The 18148-nt window shown below is 46.9% G+C and overlaps 1 protein-coding gene across 1 annotated transcript; it reads left to right on the top strand.

Moving 5' to 3' along the window:
• Positions 1-895: 895 nt before the first annotated feature.
• On the top strand, positions 896-17411 carry LOC140192494 (uncharacterized). Its single transcript, XM_072250081.1, has 5 exons — positions 896-1051; positions 3418-3591; positions 9797-10273; positions 14187-14616; positions 16974-17411. The coding sequence occupies exons 1-5, from the start codon at positions 950-952 to the stop codon at positions 17225-17227; spliced, it is 1437 nt and encodes a 478-aa protein (XP_072106182.1). The 5' UTR covers positions 896-949; the 3' UTR covers positions 17228-17411.
• The last annotated feature ends 737 nt before the right edge of the window (positions 17412-18148 follow it).

Here is an 18148-nt window from a genome sequence, read left to right as displayed (position 1 = left end):
ACATAATGATGATGTCATATGACCCAGCACATAATGATAGAAACATAGAAACGTACAGCTCAATACAGGCCCTTTGGCTCACAGAGCTGTGCCGAACCTCGGGTTACCCATAGCCCTCCATTTTTCTGAGCTCCATGTACCTATCCAGGAGTCTTTTAAAAGACCCTATCATATCCGCCTCCACCACCGTTGCCGGCAGCCCATTCCACGCATTCACCACTCTCTGTGTGAAAAAACTTACCCCAACATCTCCTCTGTATCTACTTCCAAGCACCTTAAAACTGTGCCTTCTCGTGCTAACCAGTTCAGCCCTTTAACATCAAAAAAAAGATGGGCTGGCATTGGAGAAAGTCCAGAGAAGGTTCAAAAGAATGATCCTGGGAATGAAAGGGTTAAGTTTTGAGGAGCGTTTGATAGCCCTGGGCCTGTACTTGCTGGAGTTTAGAAAAATGTGGGAGGATCACATTGAAATCTATCAAATATTGAAATGCCTAGGCAGAGTGGATGTAGAAAGGCCGCTTTTTCTGTACGGGAATCTAAAACCAGAGGACACAGCCTGAGAATACAAGAATGTCCCTTTCGAACAGAGACAAAGAAGGATTTCTACAGTCGGGGGTGGCGAATCTGTGGAAATAATTGCAAAATATGGCTGTGGAGGCCACGTCATTGAGTAAGTGGAGGTTGATAGGTTCTTGTTTAGTAAGGGGGGGTCAAAGGTTATGGAGAGAAGGCTGGAGAAAGAAAATATCTCAGCCGTGATGGAATTCTGGAGCAGGCTTGATGGGCTGAATGGCCTCATTTTGCTCCTGTGTTTTCTGGTCTTATGGCAAGAGATCGATTTTCAAAAGGAATAACTGACACCTCCTCTTTGCTTTCATATTAGAGCTGACGAGACACGAAACAACCAGGCTACCTGGGTGGAACAGGTGGAGAAGTACGAAGACGAAAAATGGGGAACTTCAAAAGGATCTACCCGAGCTCCACTTCAGAGAAATACGAGAAGTTCTTGGGAACAGTTGACTCCAAGTCTCGGGAAGAATATGTCAGGCAGGTTTATACTGCCCCTCCCAGTCCTGCCCCCTCCCTCCCTCCCTCTCCAGTGACCCACAGCCACCCAGTGTGCCATCACCTGTCAAACGGTGAAAGGCCTCGAAAGAGTGGATGTGGGAGATGCTTCCTATGGAGGGAGAGTCTTGGACCAGGGAACACAGCCTCAGAACAGAGGCGGAGGAGTGTCCTCTTAGAAAGGAGGAGAGGAGGAATTTCTTTAGCCGGAAAGTGGTGAATCCGTGGAATTTGCTCCACAGGTGGCTGTGGAGGCCAAGTCATTGGGTATATTTAAAACAGATGCTGATAGATTCTTGATTGGTCAGGGCATGAAGCGAAAAGGGGAGAAGGTAGGAGATTGTGGCTGAGAGGGAAAATGGATCAGCCATGATGAAATGGCAGAGCAGACTTGATGGGCCAAATGGCCTAATTCTGATCTGCATCTTATGGTCTTAACCACATTCTCTACTACCCCTCTATAATCCCTCCCCAATCCTTTTACCCTCTTTCTAATCCCACATCACTTCCCCACTACCCACAACACAATTGTGTCGCGTTCTGGTTGCCTCATGATTGGAAAGGTGCAGAGGAGGTTTACCAGGATGCTCCCCAGATCAGAGAGCATGTCTTTATGGGAATGGGTGAACGAGTTAGGGCTTTTCTTTTTGGAGCAAAGGAGGGTGAGAGGTGACTTGATGAAGGTGATGAAAAGGGCATAGATCAAATGGGCAGTCAGAGACTTTTTCCCAGGTTGGAAGTGGCTAATGGGGAAGGGGGGCATCATTTTAAGGTAACTGGAGGAAAGTATAGGGGGGATGTCAGAGGTAAATTCTTTACACAGAGAGTAGTGAGTGCATGGAACACCCTGCCAGGGGTGGTGGTAGAGGCAGATACATTAGGGACATTAAAGACACTGTTAGATAGGCACATGGATGATAGAAGAATGGAGGGCTCTGTGGAAGGGAAAGGTTAAATTGACCTTAAAGTAGGTTAAAGATTAGCACCACATCGTGGGTGAAGGGCCTGTACTGTGCTGTCAGGTTCTATGTTCTGTCCCTCCACAGCTATATATTCTTACCATCATTAAGGACCCCCACCACCCAGGACATGCACTCTTCTCATTGCTACCATCAGGGAGGAGGTACAGGAGCCTGAAGACCCACAGTCAATGATTCAGGAACAGCTTCTTCCCCTGTGCCACCGGATTTCAGAATGGACATTGAGCCCAGGAACACCACCTCACTGTTTCGTGCAGTCTTTTTGCACTACTCATTTAGTTTAATTTTTAGTATGTTTCCTATTGCAACTTACAGTGTTTTTATGTCGCAAGTTTTGCAACAACTTTCCCAATATATGTCAATGATGTGAAACCTGATTCTGATCAAGTGTGGTGATTCATCACTGGTGATACGGAACAGAATCAGAATTTGGTTCATATCACTGGAGTACGTCGTGAAACTTGTTGTTACGTGGTAGCAGTACAATGTGATACATAATAATCAAAACTGTGTATATATATAATAGTTAAATTAATGAAGTAGTGCAAAAAGAGGGGGAGAAAAGTAGTCAGCTCGTGTTCATGGTTTCATTGTCCATTCAGAAACCTGATGGCTGAGGGGAAGGAGCTGTTCCTGAGTTGTTGAGTTTGTGCCTTCAGGCTCCTGTACCTTCTCCCTGACGGTTGTAGTGAGAAGAGGGCATGCCCTGGGCGATGGGGGTCCTTGATGGTGGAGGCAGTCTTTTTGAGGCATCGCTCCTTAAAGATGCCCTGGATGCTGGGGAGGTTAGTGCTCATGATGGAGCTGACTGAGTTCACAACTTTCTGTAGCTCCTTTCGGTCCTGTGCAGTGCCCACCCCCCCACCATACCAGATGGTGATGCAGCCGATTAGAATGCTCTCCATGGTACATCTGTAGAGATTTGCAAGTGTGTTTTGCAGACATACTAAATCACCTCAGCTTCCTCATGATATATAGCCGATGTTGTGCCTTCTTTGCAACTGCATCGATATCCTCAGAGATGTTGACACCCAGGAACATGAAATTGCTCACTCTCTCCACTTCTGATCCCTCTGTGAGGACTGATGCGTGTTCTCTCGTCTTACCCTTTGAGGTCTGCAATCAGTTCTTTGGTCTTACTGACGTTGAGTGCAAAGTCAGGTACACTTCCCATTCCTATGTCAAAGAGCACCCCACCCCCCTCAATGTTAGACTCACCGGTGATTCTTGCCCCCGGTACTGCTCCCTCTGGAACAGCCGAGCGTGCTGGCCCTACTGCGCATGAGGTTGGAACATTGAAGGGGTGGGAGAGGGCATTGTTAATATTGGTGCAATGGCTTGGTATTGAAAATCTCGCTATCTGTCCAGGCAGCTGCGCAGGGAAATTCAGCAGAGTCAGGAGCAGAAGGAAATGCTCCTCAAAGAACGGGGGTTCCCTGAAGAGAACCTGCAAGAAGAGTCCCAGTTGCAGGAGAATCCAACCCTGTTGATCTTGGTGAAGCCAAAGTCACCAGAAGGACTGCAGACGTCATCATCCTCCACTCCTGTAAGAGTTTCTCTTGGTTGACGTGCTAAGTCGCCTTAGGTGGGACTAATGATTTAATCTACGAGATGTAGATGATTTCAGCTGAGCTGACATCTTGTAGATGATTTACAGCTCAGCTCAAAGCAACCTCTCAGCTAGGTCAAGATTGGGAATTAAATATCCAAGGATATCAGGTTATACGGTATGATAGGCAGGAAGGTAAGGGAGGTGGAGTAGCGCTCTAAGGATGAGATCAGTGCGACAGTGAGAGACGATATAAGATCTAAGGAGCAGAACGTTGAGTCCATCTAGGTAGAGATTAGGAACAGTAAGGGAAAAAAATCCTTGGTGGGAGTTGTCGATCAGCCACCAAATAATCACATTACAGTGGCACAGGCAGTAAACAGAAATATCTCAGGCACGTGAGAATGGAACGGCAGTTATCATGGGAGACTAACTTGCACATAGATTGGGTGAATCAAGTTGGTCGAGACAGTCTTGTGGAGGACTTCATATAACGCATAAATGATGGCTTTCTTGAACAGCGTGTTACTTAACCTACAAGAGAATGTGTTATCTTAGATCTGGTCCTGTGCAATGAGAAAGGTAAAATTAGTGATCTTGTAGTTAGGGATCCTCTCGGAAAGAGTGATCACAGTATGACTGAGTTTCCCATACAAATGGAGGGTGCAAAAGTAGTCTGGGAACACAGGCTATATGGTGGGACTATTGAGGAGCAGTGGAAGTCTTTCAAAGAGATTTTTCCCGGTGCTCAACAAAAGTATATTCCAGTTAAAAGCACGGACAGTAAGGGTGGGGAGAGCCAGTCTTGGATAACTGAGGAAATTAAAGAAGGCGTCAAACTAAAAGCGTGTGAATAGAAAGCCTCCAAGAGTAGTGGGAAACTGGAAGACTGGGAAAATTTCAAACAGCAACAAAGACCCATCAAGCAACTAATAAAGAAAGGGAATAAGGAAAGAAAATAAACTAAAATTCTCTGGATTCTGGGCAGGTTCTGGTGGATGAGAAGACGGCGAATGTCACGCCACTGTTCAAAAACTGATGTTGGCAAAAGCAGGTAACTACAGGTCAGTAAGTTTAACATCTGTAGTTCGGAAAATGCTTGAAGCTATCATTAAAGAAGAAATAGCAAGACATCTGGCAAGAAATGGATCCATCAGGCAGATGCAGCATGGATTCAGCAAAGGCAGATCCTGTTTGACAAACTTACTGGAGCTCTTTGAGGTTATAATGAGCGCAGTGGATACAGGAGAACAGATGGACGTTATTTACTTGGATTTCTGGAAGGTGTTTGATAAGGTGCTGCATAAAACACTTATCCATAAGATAAGGATGCAAAGAGTTGGGGTGATGTATTAGCATGGATACAGGATTGGTTAACTGAAAGAAAGCAGAGTTGGGATACATGGGTGTTACTCTGGTTGGCAATCGGTGGTGAGCAGTGGTGCCATACGGGTCGGTGCTGGGCCTGCAACTGTTCACGATATATATTAACCATCTCGAAGAGGGAATCGAGTGTAGTGTATCTAAGTTTGCTGATGATACCAAATTGAGTGGAAAAGTAAATTGTGTAGAAGATACAGAGAGATACGTATAGATAGGTTAGGTGAGTGGGCAAGGGACTGGCAGATGGAGTACAATGTTGGTAAATGCGAGGTCATCCACTTTGGAAGGAAAAATGGAAGAGCAGATTATTATTTAAACGGTAAAAATTTCCAGCATACTGCTGTGCTGAGGGACTTGGGAGTACTTGTGCATGAATCACAAAAGGTTGGTTTGCAGGTGCAGCAGGCTATCACAAAAGCAAATGGAATACAGTATTGGCCTTCATTACCAGAGGGACTGAATTGAAGAGCAGGGAAGTTATGCTGCAACTGTACAGGGTACTGGTGAGGCTGCACCTGGAGTACTACATGCAGTTCTGGTCTCCATACTTGAGGAAGGACATACTGGCTTTGGAGGCAGATTGATGGTCAGGTTGGGATTGGTGCGAGGAGAGTCGAGGGCAGTGCATTCAGTGGAGGAGTGATGAAGTCGATGTCCTGTCGGGAATTCGAGATGAGAAGATCCAGAGCAGGCAGAGAACCAGAGCGGGGAGTCCCAGGGAGAGGAGGAGGTGAGTGAGGGTAATTTCAGAGATGTGAGAGCGGATCTTTTACACAGAGAGTGGTGGGTGCTTGCGGTGGTGGCTGAGATAGATACATTAGAGATTTTTAAGAGACATTTAGAGAGGCACATGAATGTGAGGAAGATGGGAGGATATGGACATTGTGTAGGCCGGAGAGATGAGCTTAGTTAGCTATTTGATTACTAATTTAATTGGTCTGGCACAACATTGAGGGCTGAAGGGCCTTTTCCTGTACTATACTGTTGTATGTTCTATTAAAGGACTCCTGACCTCAGCTGCAGGGATATCGTTGAAGGAACGTCTGAGGGTCACGCCAATGGGTCTCTTCACTGCTTTAGCCTTCAGCCCAAGCGGGGCTTTGGTTTGGAGGTTGGGAACGTGAGCTGGCTTTCAAGTTAGCAACCAAACCTGGTGGCAGATGTTTGCCCTGGCCAGACAGCTTGGTGTCAGCGTGAGCGAGAGAGAGAGAGGATTCCAGTCTTTCTGCATGTAAGGATGTAATGCTGAGGCTTTATAAGGCAGTAGTGAGGCCTCACCTGGAGTCTTGTGTGCATTTTTGGGCCCCTTATCTCAGAAAGGATGGACTGATATTGGATGTTTGAATAGGCAACTCAGGCAACGCATCACCAAATAATTAGATAGGGCGTCAGAGGTTAAAGGAAAAATGGGTTTGAGAGGGAAATGGATCAGCCATGATGAAACAGCGGAGCAGACTCGATAGGCTGAAAGGCCTAACTCTGCTCCAATGTCTTCAGTTCTTCCGGTCTTTCATATGGAGACTGTCCTCCAGTCTGCTGAAGGAGTCTGTTAATGAGCTAGGCCTGGAGGTCCTCCATTGGTTGGAATGGACCATGGATGTTGTGACCTAGCTTTCTACATGATGTGCAAGCCAGGGAAGTACAACACGGAGAGCAAGTTGTTGCCCACACAGCAGACGAGCTCTCTCCACGCAGCAGATGAATGCAAAGGAATGGCAGAGATTGACAGTTTGGCATCAGCCCAAAGCGACTGGTTTTAAGGCATCAGTAACCCACCTGGGTGCCTTCTCCTGGCAGTAGAAACTGTTCCGCCAGTCTTAGTAGCTCAGCCAGATGTGAAGGCCAGGAGCTGGACTTGGTTGTCAGAAGCCTGCCCTGCCGTGCAATGTGATCATGTCTGCTCTATGCTGACTACAATTCTTTTTTTCTTGTACTGGTTTACGTATTAATAAACAGCCAGTAGGTGGAGATTGTGTCTCTCTCAGCCTTTGGCAGTCCATCAGGGTCAAGCATATTTTGCTTCCAACCCACAACACACACACCAAGTGCTGGAGGAATTCAGCAGGTTAGGCAGCAACTGATGAGGAATAAAGAGTCGATGTTTCAAACCGAGACCCCCTCATCAGGACTGGAAAGGAACTGGGAAGAAGCCAGAATAAGACTGGGAAGTGGTGGGAGCGTGGAGGGAAGGAGTACAAGCTGGCAGGTGATAGGTGAGACCAGGTATGGGGGAAGATGGATAAAGTTGGAAGCTGGAAGGGTTTAGGTCAGGGGTTCCCAATATCATAAAACCACAAGATATGGGAGCAGAATTAGGCCATTAGTCTGCTCTGCATTTCATCATGGCTGATCCATTTTCCCTCTCAGCCCCAATCTCCTGCCTTCTCCCTTTATCCCTTCATGACCTGACCAACCTCTGCCTTAAATATACAAAAATACTCGGCCTTCACAGCTGACTGTGGCAATAAATGCCACAGATTCACCACTCTCTGGCTAAAGAACTTTCTTCTCATCTTCCTATTCATCTCTGAAAGGACACCTCGCTATTATGAGGCTGTCCTCTGGTCTTAGACTCCCTACCATAAGAAACATCCTCTCCACATTCACTCTGAGACCCCTTGCTTAATTGGACTGGTCCATGGCAAGTAAAAGGTTGGGAACCCCTGGTAGAGGTGGAAGAGTTAAAGGGCTGAAGGAGGAGGAATCTGATGGGAGAGGAGAGTGGAGCATGGGAGAAGGGGAATTAGGAAGGGAAGAGGGTGAAGATGGGAAGGTCTTCATTGAGTTCACAACATCCAATCTGCTCTGGTACCTCATGTGGGCTGTCCTGCTGAGACTCTGAACAATGTTGGCCCCTCCAGGACATTGATAGTTGGGTCTTAAACAACTGTTGGGTTATTGAATATCAGGGGTAAGCAGTTAGATGCCCTCTTGCTGGAGATGTCATTACCTGGTGTACTGGTGGCATGATAACTTGGCTTCCTGGTGTCTGGCTATAACACTGAAGAGTCCCAAGCCTACTGTCTCCCCTGTACCACTGGGACTTTTCTTACCTGTCTGCTGTAGTAGTGAAATCTGCCCCAAAACCTTGTAAATTATAATTCTTTGAGGACAAAGAAATCTGGCTGTGGGAAACAAGCTTCGATTGTGTAGAGCTTTTCATTGATGGCATGAACTTCTATTTTTCCAACTACCGGTAATTTTTCCCTCCTGCTTCCAATTCCCCATTCTGGCCTCTTTTCCACATCTCCCTATCACTTCCCCTGGTACCCCTCCCCCTTCCCTTTCTCCTGTGGTCCACTGTCCTCTCCTATCAGATTCCTCCTTCTCCAGCCCTTTTACCTTTTCCATCTATCGCCTTCTAGCTTCTTACTTCATCCCGCTCCCCCACCCACCTAGCTCCACACATAATCTTCCAGCGAGTCCTCCTTCCCTTCTCCCCACCTTTTTTATTCTGGCTTCTTCCCCCTTCCCTTTCCAGTCCTGATGTAGGGTCTTGGCCCGGAAACGTCAACTGTTTATTCATTTCCGTAGATGCTGACTGACTTGCTGTGTTCCTCCAGTATTTTGTGTGTTGAATTCCATTTGCCTTTGCCATTATCTACATTACTCACAGCTAACTTTCTGTGACCCCCCCCAGCTCTCCCTGTACAGTAACATTCTGTGATGTCGCTCTCTCTCTCTCTCTCTCTCTCTGTTTAAAGGATATTTTACTTTCTTACTCCTTTCACCATCATCATTATGTATCATGCCGTATGATGTGGGCAATCATGGTCTTTGGCACTGTGGGCAATGGCAAACCTCTTCTGGGCCAGTGTCTTTACAAGACGGGTGACCCTAGCCATTATCAATACTGTTCAGAGACTGTCTGCCTGGCATCAGTGGTTGTATAACCAGGACTTGTGATATGCACCGGCTGTTCGTACAACCAACCACCACCTGCTTCCGTGGCTTCATGTGACCCTGATCGGGAGGGCTAAGCAGGTGCTATTCCTTGCCCAAGGGTGACCTGCAGACTAGTGGAGGGAAGGATCACCTTACACCTCCTTTGGTAGAGATGTATCTCCACCCCACCACCCAGCTACACCTTTAACCACACATTATAGTCCAGCTCCCCTGTGGCGTTTACCCTTCAGGGAAATATCTAAAATAACTCACACAAAATGCTGGAGGAACTCAGTAGGCCAGGCTACAGTGAATTCTAAATCACAACTGTCTATGTTAAAAAGAAATTACTTCATTGCCCCTCTGACCCAGGCCTAGGCTGATTCCAGACCGAACAAGAGGCCTGAGCGGAAATCCAGGAACTGGAATCTCAGTAGCCAAAGTGAAGAGATTTATGGCAACTTGAGAATTATCCTCAATCTCTTTCCTCCAGTTATTGACCCTCCTGCCACTGAAAGCAGTTTCTCTTGACCCACCGTCCAGTATTTGATTGCCTCTAATAAATCTGCCTTTATCACCTGTCTCAAAGGGCAGTAGCACTGGGGCTTCTCACATCTCACCACATTAAATGGTCCCCTCTCCCTGGGCCAGCTGCTCACTGACATGTTCCGGTATCAGGAATGGCATTATTAGTGTCATGTTATTCTATAATATCATGGAAATAAATCTTTGACTACATCGTGTTCTTGTCACTGGTGCCATTGTCAAGGATTCTCCTGCACGCCTCTCTGAGTCTTTGAGGCGAAACTGAATGGTATTCTGAGCGTCACAAGTTCAGGAAGTTCATCTGACACTGACTGCCAAGATTGTTTTTTTACTGAGTGTTTTAAAATGCCAGCTGTTTTCAAAGTTTTTTTTCTTCTGTATTCTTCAGACCAGCCAAGTGCTAGGAATTGTCTCCAGCCCAAGCCAGCGAGCAGGCGGCTGGGAGGAGAAGAATGTGGGCCACAGCTGTGAATTGTCTCCAGGCAGAGCAGATGTTGAGCCAGAGCTGGTTTCTGAACAGAAGGCTGATGGCACAGAACACTGCTCGCTGCTCCAGAACCAATTCCAAGCAGAGCAGAAAGAACCAGGCCAGAAGCAGCAGCAGACAGAGGTTCCATCAGAGATCCCTGCTGAAGCACAAGAGGGAAATGCTGTGAGTGAGGCAGTGAACCAACCGGAGGCCAATGTGCAAAAGTTACAACAGCAGGCCCAAGTCCTGGATAACCAAGAGGCCGAAGACGGGGATCAGCAGCAGGTACAAGATCTGGTCCCACTGGAGCCCCAAGCTGTGAAAGAGGCCAAAGACCTGGCGCAGCAGGAGGCGGGAGATGAAAATGGGCAGGAGTCACAATCTCCACCTCTACTGGTAATGTTGCAACTCTAACAAAACCCTAGTTAGACTACGCTTGGGAGTATTGTGTTCAGTTCCAGTCACCTCATTACAGGAAGGATGTGGAAGCTTTAGGTAAGGTGCAGAGGAGATTTACCAGGATGCTGCCTGAACTGGAGGGCATGTCTCGTGAAGATAGGTTTAGCCAGCTGAGGCTTTTCTCTTTGGAGCAAAGAAGGATGAGGGGTGACTTGATGGAAGTGTGTAAGACAGATCAATTGGACAGCCAGAGTTTTCTTCCCAGGCAGAAATGGCAAATGCCAGGAAGCATAATTTCAAGGCGATGGGAGGGAAATATAGAGGGGATGATAGAGGCAGAGAGTAGTGGGTGCATGGAACACCCTGTCATGGGTGGTGCTAAAGGCAGATACATTAGGGGCATTCAGGAAATGCTTAGATGGGCACATGATGATGGAAAAATAGAGGGTTAAGTAGGAGAGAAGGGTTAGATTGATCTTAAAGTAGGTTAAAAGTTGGTACAACATGGTGGGTAAAAAGGAATGCACTGTGCTGTGGTGTTCGATGATCTATGTTCTAAATCACACATAGGCAAGTTGAGAATTTGAATTGACCAAGGCCTGTGTCAACAGGAAGCCCAAGTCATAGTCACAGAGCTATCAGTCCCTTTGCCCTAATGCTAACCACGATTACAGGGACTTGAGGACCTGAGTTATAGGAAAAGGCTGAATTGTTTGGGACTTCATTCCCCGGGGCGTAGGAGGTGGAGGGGAGACTTGATTGAGGTATACAAAATGATGAGAAGTATCCATAGTGTAAAGGCAGGCAGGCTTTTCCCACTGAGATTGGGTGGCACTGAACTGGAGGTCATAGGTTAAGGGTGAAAGGTGAGTGTTCAAGGGGAACCTGAGGGGAATCTTCTTCACTCAGAGTGTGGAATGAGCTGCCAGCGGAAGTGGTAAATTGTGGTTAGATTGCAATATTGAAGAGAAGTTTGGATGGGTCCATAGATGGGAGGGTAGGGATGGCTACAGTCCAGGTGCTGGACGACAGGACTCGGCAGCTTAATAAATTGGCACGGCCTGGATGTGCTGAAAGGCCTATTATGAACTAAATGACTCTTTGGCTGCTAATCTGTACTCAAATACTCTACCACTGAGCTTATAAAATTAATTTTAAAATGACAAAATTTTAGAAAATACTAGAAACTGGAGCAGACCATGAATTTTTTGGCCTCTGTAAGACCATAAGACATAGGAGCAGAATTAGGCCATTTGACCCATTGAGTCTGCTCTGCCATTCCATCGTGGCTGATTTACTATCTCTCTCAACCCTGTTCTCCTGCCTTCTCCCCATATCATTTGACACCCTGACTAATCAAGAACCTGCCAACCTTCGGTTTAAATATACCCAATGACCTGTCCTCCGCAGCCGTCTTGTGGTAACAGATTTCACAGATTCACTACCCAATGACTGGATGCATTCTATGACCCTTATAGGATTCCATGCGTTTACAGGCTCTCTCAGGGTTAAGACAGGGTTCAGTTCCTGAGAACGGTCTGTAAGATGGAAACGAACAGAAATAGTGCACGGGACAGGGTCACGGGAAAAACTACGACAGGGGAGCGAACAGGTGTGGCAAGAGCAGCTGCCAGCCCGTCTCACTGACCCAGTGAGAGGCCAAATTGAATTTGATTGAATTGAATATTATTTCTTATATCCTTCACATACACAAGGAGTAAAAATCTTTATGTTACATCTCAGTTTGAATGTGCAAGGTGTAAATTGTAGTAATTTGTAATAAATAGTATGTCCAGTAAGTTATACAACAGTACAGTCAATATAGCTCAGAAATACAGTTGTGTCAGCGTGAATTAATCAGTCTGATGGCCTGGTGGAAGAAGCTGTCCTGGAGCCTGTTGGTCCTGGCTTTAATGCTGCGGTACCATTTCCCGGATGGTAGCAACTGGAACAGTTTGTGGTTGGGGTGACTTGGGTCCCCAATGATCCTGCAGCCCCTTTGTACACACCTGTCCTTGAAAATGTCCTGAATCATGGGAAGTTCACAACTACAGATGTGCTGGGCTGTCCACACCACTCTCTGCAGAGTCTTGCGATTGAGGGAGGTACAGTTCCCATACCAGGCACTGATGCAGCCAGTCAGGATGCTCTCAGTTGTGCCCCTGTAGAAAGTTCTTCGGATCTGGGGACTCATGCCGAATTTCTTCAACCGTCTGAGGTGAAAGAGGCGCTGCTATGCTTTTTTCACCACACAGCTGATATGTACAGACCACGTGAGATCCTCGGTGACGTGTATACCGAGGAACTTGAAGCTGTTCACCCTCTCAACCCCAGATCCATTGATGTCTCCATTCCTCCTGTAATCCACAACCAGCTCCTTTGTTTTTGCGACATTGAGGGAGAGGTTGTTTTCTTGACACCACTGTGTCAGGGTGATGACCACTTCTCTGTGGGCTGCCTTGTTATTATTTGAGATCAGGCCAGTCAGTGTATAGAGAGTCTGTTCAGTGGTCCCATCACTGCTCGGCCTGAACCGGCCCCCTGATTGTAGTGGCTTGGCTGGATCGAGAATGCAGTGTGGTGAGTGAACACCAATTTACAGAATCACCAACGCCATCTGGGGCACAGGCCTTTGACAGCAGCTCACCAGAGTCCTCCATCCTGGGAGTCTTTCAACCTGTTTCCAGGTGTGGCCCATCTTCTTGGCATATCCTTCCTCTCCCAGGGATGGAGCTTCTGTTGGGGTTTCTGTAGCTCTGGGTTTTTAACCCCATGCCCAGGTGGGAGGGTTGGTGGGAGTGAAAGCAGTTGGGAAAGCTCCATTCCCACAAGGTAGAAGATTCCTGCGGCGTCGGAGAGTCATAGAAAAATACGGCAGAGAAGCAGGCCCTTCAGCCCATCTAGTCCATGCCGAGCCATTTTAAACTGTCTATTCCCATCGACCTGCACCAGGACCATTGCCATCCATATCCCTACCATCCGTGTACCTATCCAAACTTCTCTTAAACGTGGAAACCGAGCTCGCATGCACCACTTATGCTGGCAGCTTGTTCCAAGCTGTCCCCACCCTCTGAGTGAAAATGTTTCCCCTCATGTTTCCAGGTGGCAAATGCAGTTACTGCTTTGCCCATCCTGAAAGAAACTGTCCGAGTTTTGAACAGATACTAATGGGTCCCTTGCAATTATTTCCCGAGAACATTAAACTGATCCAACACCGTGCCTTTTCTTTAAAATATCTCAGTCAGGTTAGACTGGAATGTCTAGACAGAGCGGACGTGGAGAGGATGTTTCTGAAAGTGGGAGAGTGGAGTACCAGACAGTGCAGCCTCAGAAATGAGGTTCGTCACTTTAGAATAGAGATGGGGAAGAATTTCTTCAGCCAGAGGGTGGTGAATCTGGAATTCATCGTCACAGGCGGCTGTGGAGGCCAAGTCATTGGGGATATTTAAAACCAGAGTTTGATAGGCTCTTGATTAGTCAGGGCATCAAAGGTTATGGCAAGAAGGCAGGAGAATGTGGTTGAAGTTATAAATCAGCCATGATGGAATAGAAGGACGTCCCTTTAGAACGGAGATGAGAAGGAATTTCTTTAGCCGAAGGGTGGTGAATCTGTGGAATTCATCGCCACAGACGGCTGTGGAGGTGTACTTAAAATGAAGGTTAAGAGGCTCTTGATTAGTAAGGGTGTCAGAGGTTACGGGGAGAAGGCAGAAGGCTGGGGTTGAGATGGACAATAAATCAGCCATGAAGGAATGATGGAGCAGACTCGGAGGGCCAAGTGGCCTAATTCTGTTGCTAAGATTTATGGTCGGTCTACGAATAGGTTATGAGGTCAGCACAACATCGTGGGCTGAATGGCCTGCAAAATTATGTGTTCTAAACCTTTCATCTATATTTCTGTTTTCTTCAGAATACCCAGTCGGAGATCTTTGAGGAGCTTGACCAGAAGAGTACAATTGTTGCGGAGGAAACCGAACCAGCGGATGCGTGCAGCACGCTGCCAGCCGAAAGCACAGAGCAGAATGGGAGCTCGAGGCAATTCCTCCCTGAGGTCCAGAGTCAGCCCAGGAGCCAAGGTGGCCTCGAGGCCCAGGCATTCCCCCAAGAGGGGCAAAAGGCCGCAAGAGAGACGCTGAGCGCAACGGGCAACCCGCATGCCACCTCGAAGGCCATCAAGAAGTTGTCTAAGGTCCTGAAACGCAACCGCAGCCAAGTGGGCCTGGCAAGCAATGTGAATTGTTCCAGACAGACTGATGCTGCAGGGCACGCTAATGTCACTGAGGAGATTTCAAATGCACCTCGGGATCAGCGTGATTCCTGTTGCAACTGCTGGGGTTACAGTAAGTGAAATACAACCTTTTAGCCTTCTAAACTCGAAATCTGGGTTTCCTCACTTGCAGGGACTCCACAGTTTGTGTTCTCAGTATTACTTGTTTAGTCTTTGTATTTGCACAGTTTGTCTTCTGTTGCACATTGGTTGCTTGTCAGCGATTGTATGTACAGTGCCTCCAAAAAAGCATTCGTCCCCCTTGGAGGTTTTCATGTTTTGTTGTTTTACAACACCGAATCATAGTGGATTTAATTTGGCTGTTTTGACACTGATCAACAGAGAAAACCTCTTTTGTGACCAAGTGAAAACAGATCTCTACAAAGTGCTCTAAATTAATTACAATTATTAAACACAAAACAATTGACTACATAAGTATTTTTCCCCTTCAAGTCACTATTTAATAGATGCACCTTTGGCAGCAATTATAGCCTTGAGTCTGTGTGGACTGGTCTCCATCAGCTTTGCACATCTGGACACTGCAATTTTTCCCCTTCCCCTTCCTTCTTTACAAAACTGCTCAAACTCTGCTGGATTTGCATGAGGATTCCGTGGGGCAACACCGTAGCGTAGTGGTTAGCGCAATACTTTACGGTACCGGTGACCCCAGTTCAATTTCAGCCGTTGCCCGTAAAGAATTTGTATGTTCTCCCCATGACCACGAGTGTTTCCTCCAGGTGCTCTGGTTTCCTCCCACAGCCCAAAGACCTACCAGTTGGTAGGTTGATTGGTGGTTGTAAAACTGTCCTGTGATTGGGCTGGGATTAAATCGGGGGATTGCTGAATGTGTGCTAGATTTTATTACAGCCTTGTGGGCTGAGCAAAACTGAATTATTAGTTGTTGAATTAAGTGTTTCAGGAAACAATTAAGTGCCCAACGTGTCACCAGCACCAGACTACCAGCCATCAAGGATGTATTCCAAGTTCAAAGTACAAAGTACAGTAATTATCAAAGTATGCTTACGGTGCACAGCCTCGAGGTTCATCTTCTTGCAGGCAGCCACAAACAAAGAAATGTCAGAGAACCCACTTAAAGAAAGCACCCCACGAAACAAGACCATCAGACGTGCAAAGTCACGCAAACAACAGAAACAACAAACGAGTAACGCTCAGAACATCAAACATCAGAACGCAGGATCCCCAGAAGTGGGTCCACACCCACGAGCCACCGGGGGGTGAGTGAAGCCGGTCCAGGAGCTTACCCACCATCAAGGGCCGGGAAAGGGCCAGTAACGTCAGGGAGGATCCCACCCACCCTGCTCACGGACTGTTTGTCCCTCTCCCATCGGGGACGAGGCTGCATAGCATCCACGCCTGGACCACCAGACTCAGAAACAGTGACTTTCCCCAACACTAACCCACACCCCAACCACCACCACCTGATCATTTCCTGTCAGAGTCACCTTCTGTACAGACACTGAGTGATTCAGGAACAGCCTCTCCCCCGTCATCAGATTTCTGAATGGACATCGAACCTGTGAACACTAACTCACTATTTTCTTTTTGTCTTTTTGCACGACTTGTTTAATTGTTTAATTTTTTAATTTTTTATATATTTACTGTAATTTACAGCTTTTATTTTCTATTGCAAGGTACTGCTGCCGCACAACGACAAATTTCATGGTATATACTGATTGATTGTGATTTTGAGACACTCCTGTGCCTAGAGTCACTTTATGCACGTACAGTCAATCCATGTATATAAGCTATCTTATGTATTTATATTTATTGTGTTTTTATTATTATTATTATTGTGTTCTTTATCTTATGGAGTTTATCTTAGTAGTGAGTTAAGCATCGATTTGTCGAACTTCTAGTTTTCTTCTTCACCATTCCCCATTCTCATTTCTCTCTCTCACCTTATCTCCTTACCTGCCCATCACCTCCCTCTGGTGCTCCACCATCGTCCCCTTCTTCCATGGCCTTCTGTCCTCTCCTATCAGATTCCCCCTTCCCCAGCCCTTCATCACCTCCACCAATCGACTTCCCAGCTCTTTACTTCACCCCACCCCCTCTTCCGGTCTCACCTATCACCTACCACCTCGTACTTCTTCCTCTCCTCCCCCACCCTCAACGTCTTCTCCCTTCCTTTCCAGTCCTGATGAAGGGCCTCAGCCTAAAGCCTCGACTGTTTACACGTTTCCGTAAATGCTGCCTGACCTACTGGGTTTTTCTGGCACTTTGTGTGTGTTGCCTTGGATTTCCAGCATCTGCAGATCTTCTTGTGTTTGGCTTGGTGTGCTTTATTTATCTCCTGCATCCCATCCAGAGTTACGATTATTTCGTTCTCCTTGACACTTGTGTACTGAAAATGACACTAAACAATCTTGAATGTTTTTCGTTAGCTAAAGTATTCAGTTCATACCCCAGACAGGATCTGCTGCAGGAGCTGGTTACGGCACAGTGCCGTGGAACGCGACTGCAGGAACCCGCCCGAGCACCAGCAGAATCAAGTTGCCGAGAGGTTTCCCAACGCGTCTGCCTATCCCGAGAGGGTGACCGAGGACAGGAGCAGAGGGAAGCTGTGCGTGTCCTCCGAGCCCCCAACTTTGCACCTCCGTGGCTCTACCTGTTCCACAAAACCCAGGATTAGACAAAGGGACCTCAACAGTCATGGCAGGTAAAAAAAAAAAGGTGAACGCCAGAAGTTTTCTCTAGGGTTTCCTCTGGGTGCTCCGGTTTCCTCCCACTGTCCAAAGACATACCGGTCAGTAGTTTAATTGGTCATTGTAAATTGCCCCATGATTAGGCTGGTGTTAAATCGGGAGATCGCTGGGCGGTGAGGCTCGAAGGGCCGGAAGGGTCAATTCTGTGCCTTCTCTCAATCAATGAATCAACCAACCTAACCCTCCCCTCCCGCATAGCCTGCCATTTTCCATCATCCGTCAGCCTATCTAAGTGTCTGTAAAGCACCACAGTCAGCGTAATGCCTTCAGTGCCACCAGGTTCAGGAACAGTTATTACCACTCAACCATCAGGGTGAAGGTACAGGAACCTCAGGACCCACACCACCGGTTCAGGAACAGTTATTACCCCTCAGCCATCGGGAAGGACGTACAGGAGCCTCAGGACCCACACCATCAGGGTCAGGAACAGTTATTACCCCTCAGCCAGGGGTGCAGTGCTGCTGGATCTCACCGGAGTGCCACTCCGGCACCTCTGTAAAAAAATGTCAAAATATACAAGCGGGGAATTTAACAGCGGCCGCTATAGTTGATTGGAAAGAGGCTCTTTTTCTCTTTGTGTTGATAGGAAAAAGAGTAGTGAGCAATGAACGAGACGAAATACATTTCCAAATCTCCCAAATGGCTGCTCTCCTCCCCTGTTAACATTTCTCACTTACAAAATATGATATTTTCTATTCGTACAGATACAATTATAATTTCTGTAAAGATTCAAGCTTCTTTCACTTTTTACATACTTAAAGACTAAACAGGATCTGTATTGGTCTAACCATGTAATACCCGATGTGTGAGGATATTGTGAATATCCAGACACACAGGTACACTTCCTGTCCAACCATTTCTGCGAGAGAAACGGTACGA

Source organism: Mobula birostris, unplaced genomic scaffold (assembly GCF_030028105.1).
Source record: "Mobula birostris isolate sMobBir1 unplaced genomic scaffold, sMobBir1.hap1 scaffold_1525, whole genome shotgun sequence".
Taxonomy (NCBI): domain Eukaryota; kingdom Metazoa; phylum Chordata; class Chondrichthyes; order Myliobatiformes; family Myliobatidae; genus Mobula; species Mobula birostris.
The sequence above is the reverse complement of the archived record's forward strand: the minus strand, read 5'-3'. Positions and strand labels throughout refer to the sequence as shown.

Excerpts from the sequence above, each read along its gene's own strand:
- LOC140192494 (XM_072250081.1), top strand. The coding sequence starts at position 950 with ATGGGGAACTTCAAAAGGATCTACCCGAGCTCCACTTCAGAGAAATAC. Across the intron at positions 3,592-9,796 it reads CGTCATCATCCTCCACTCCT|ACCAGCCAAGTGCTAGGAAT; the intron begins GTAAGAGTTTCT and ends TGTATTCTTCAG. Across the intron at positions 14,617-16,973 it reads TTGCAACTGCTGGGGTTACA|ACAGGATCTGCTGCAGGAGC; the intron begins GTAAGTGAAATA and ends TTCATACCCCAG.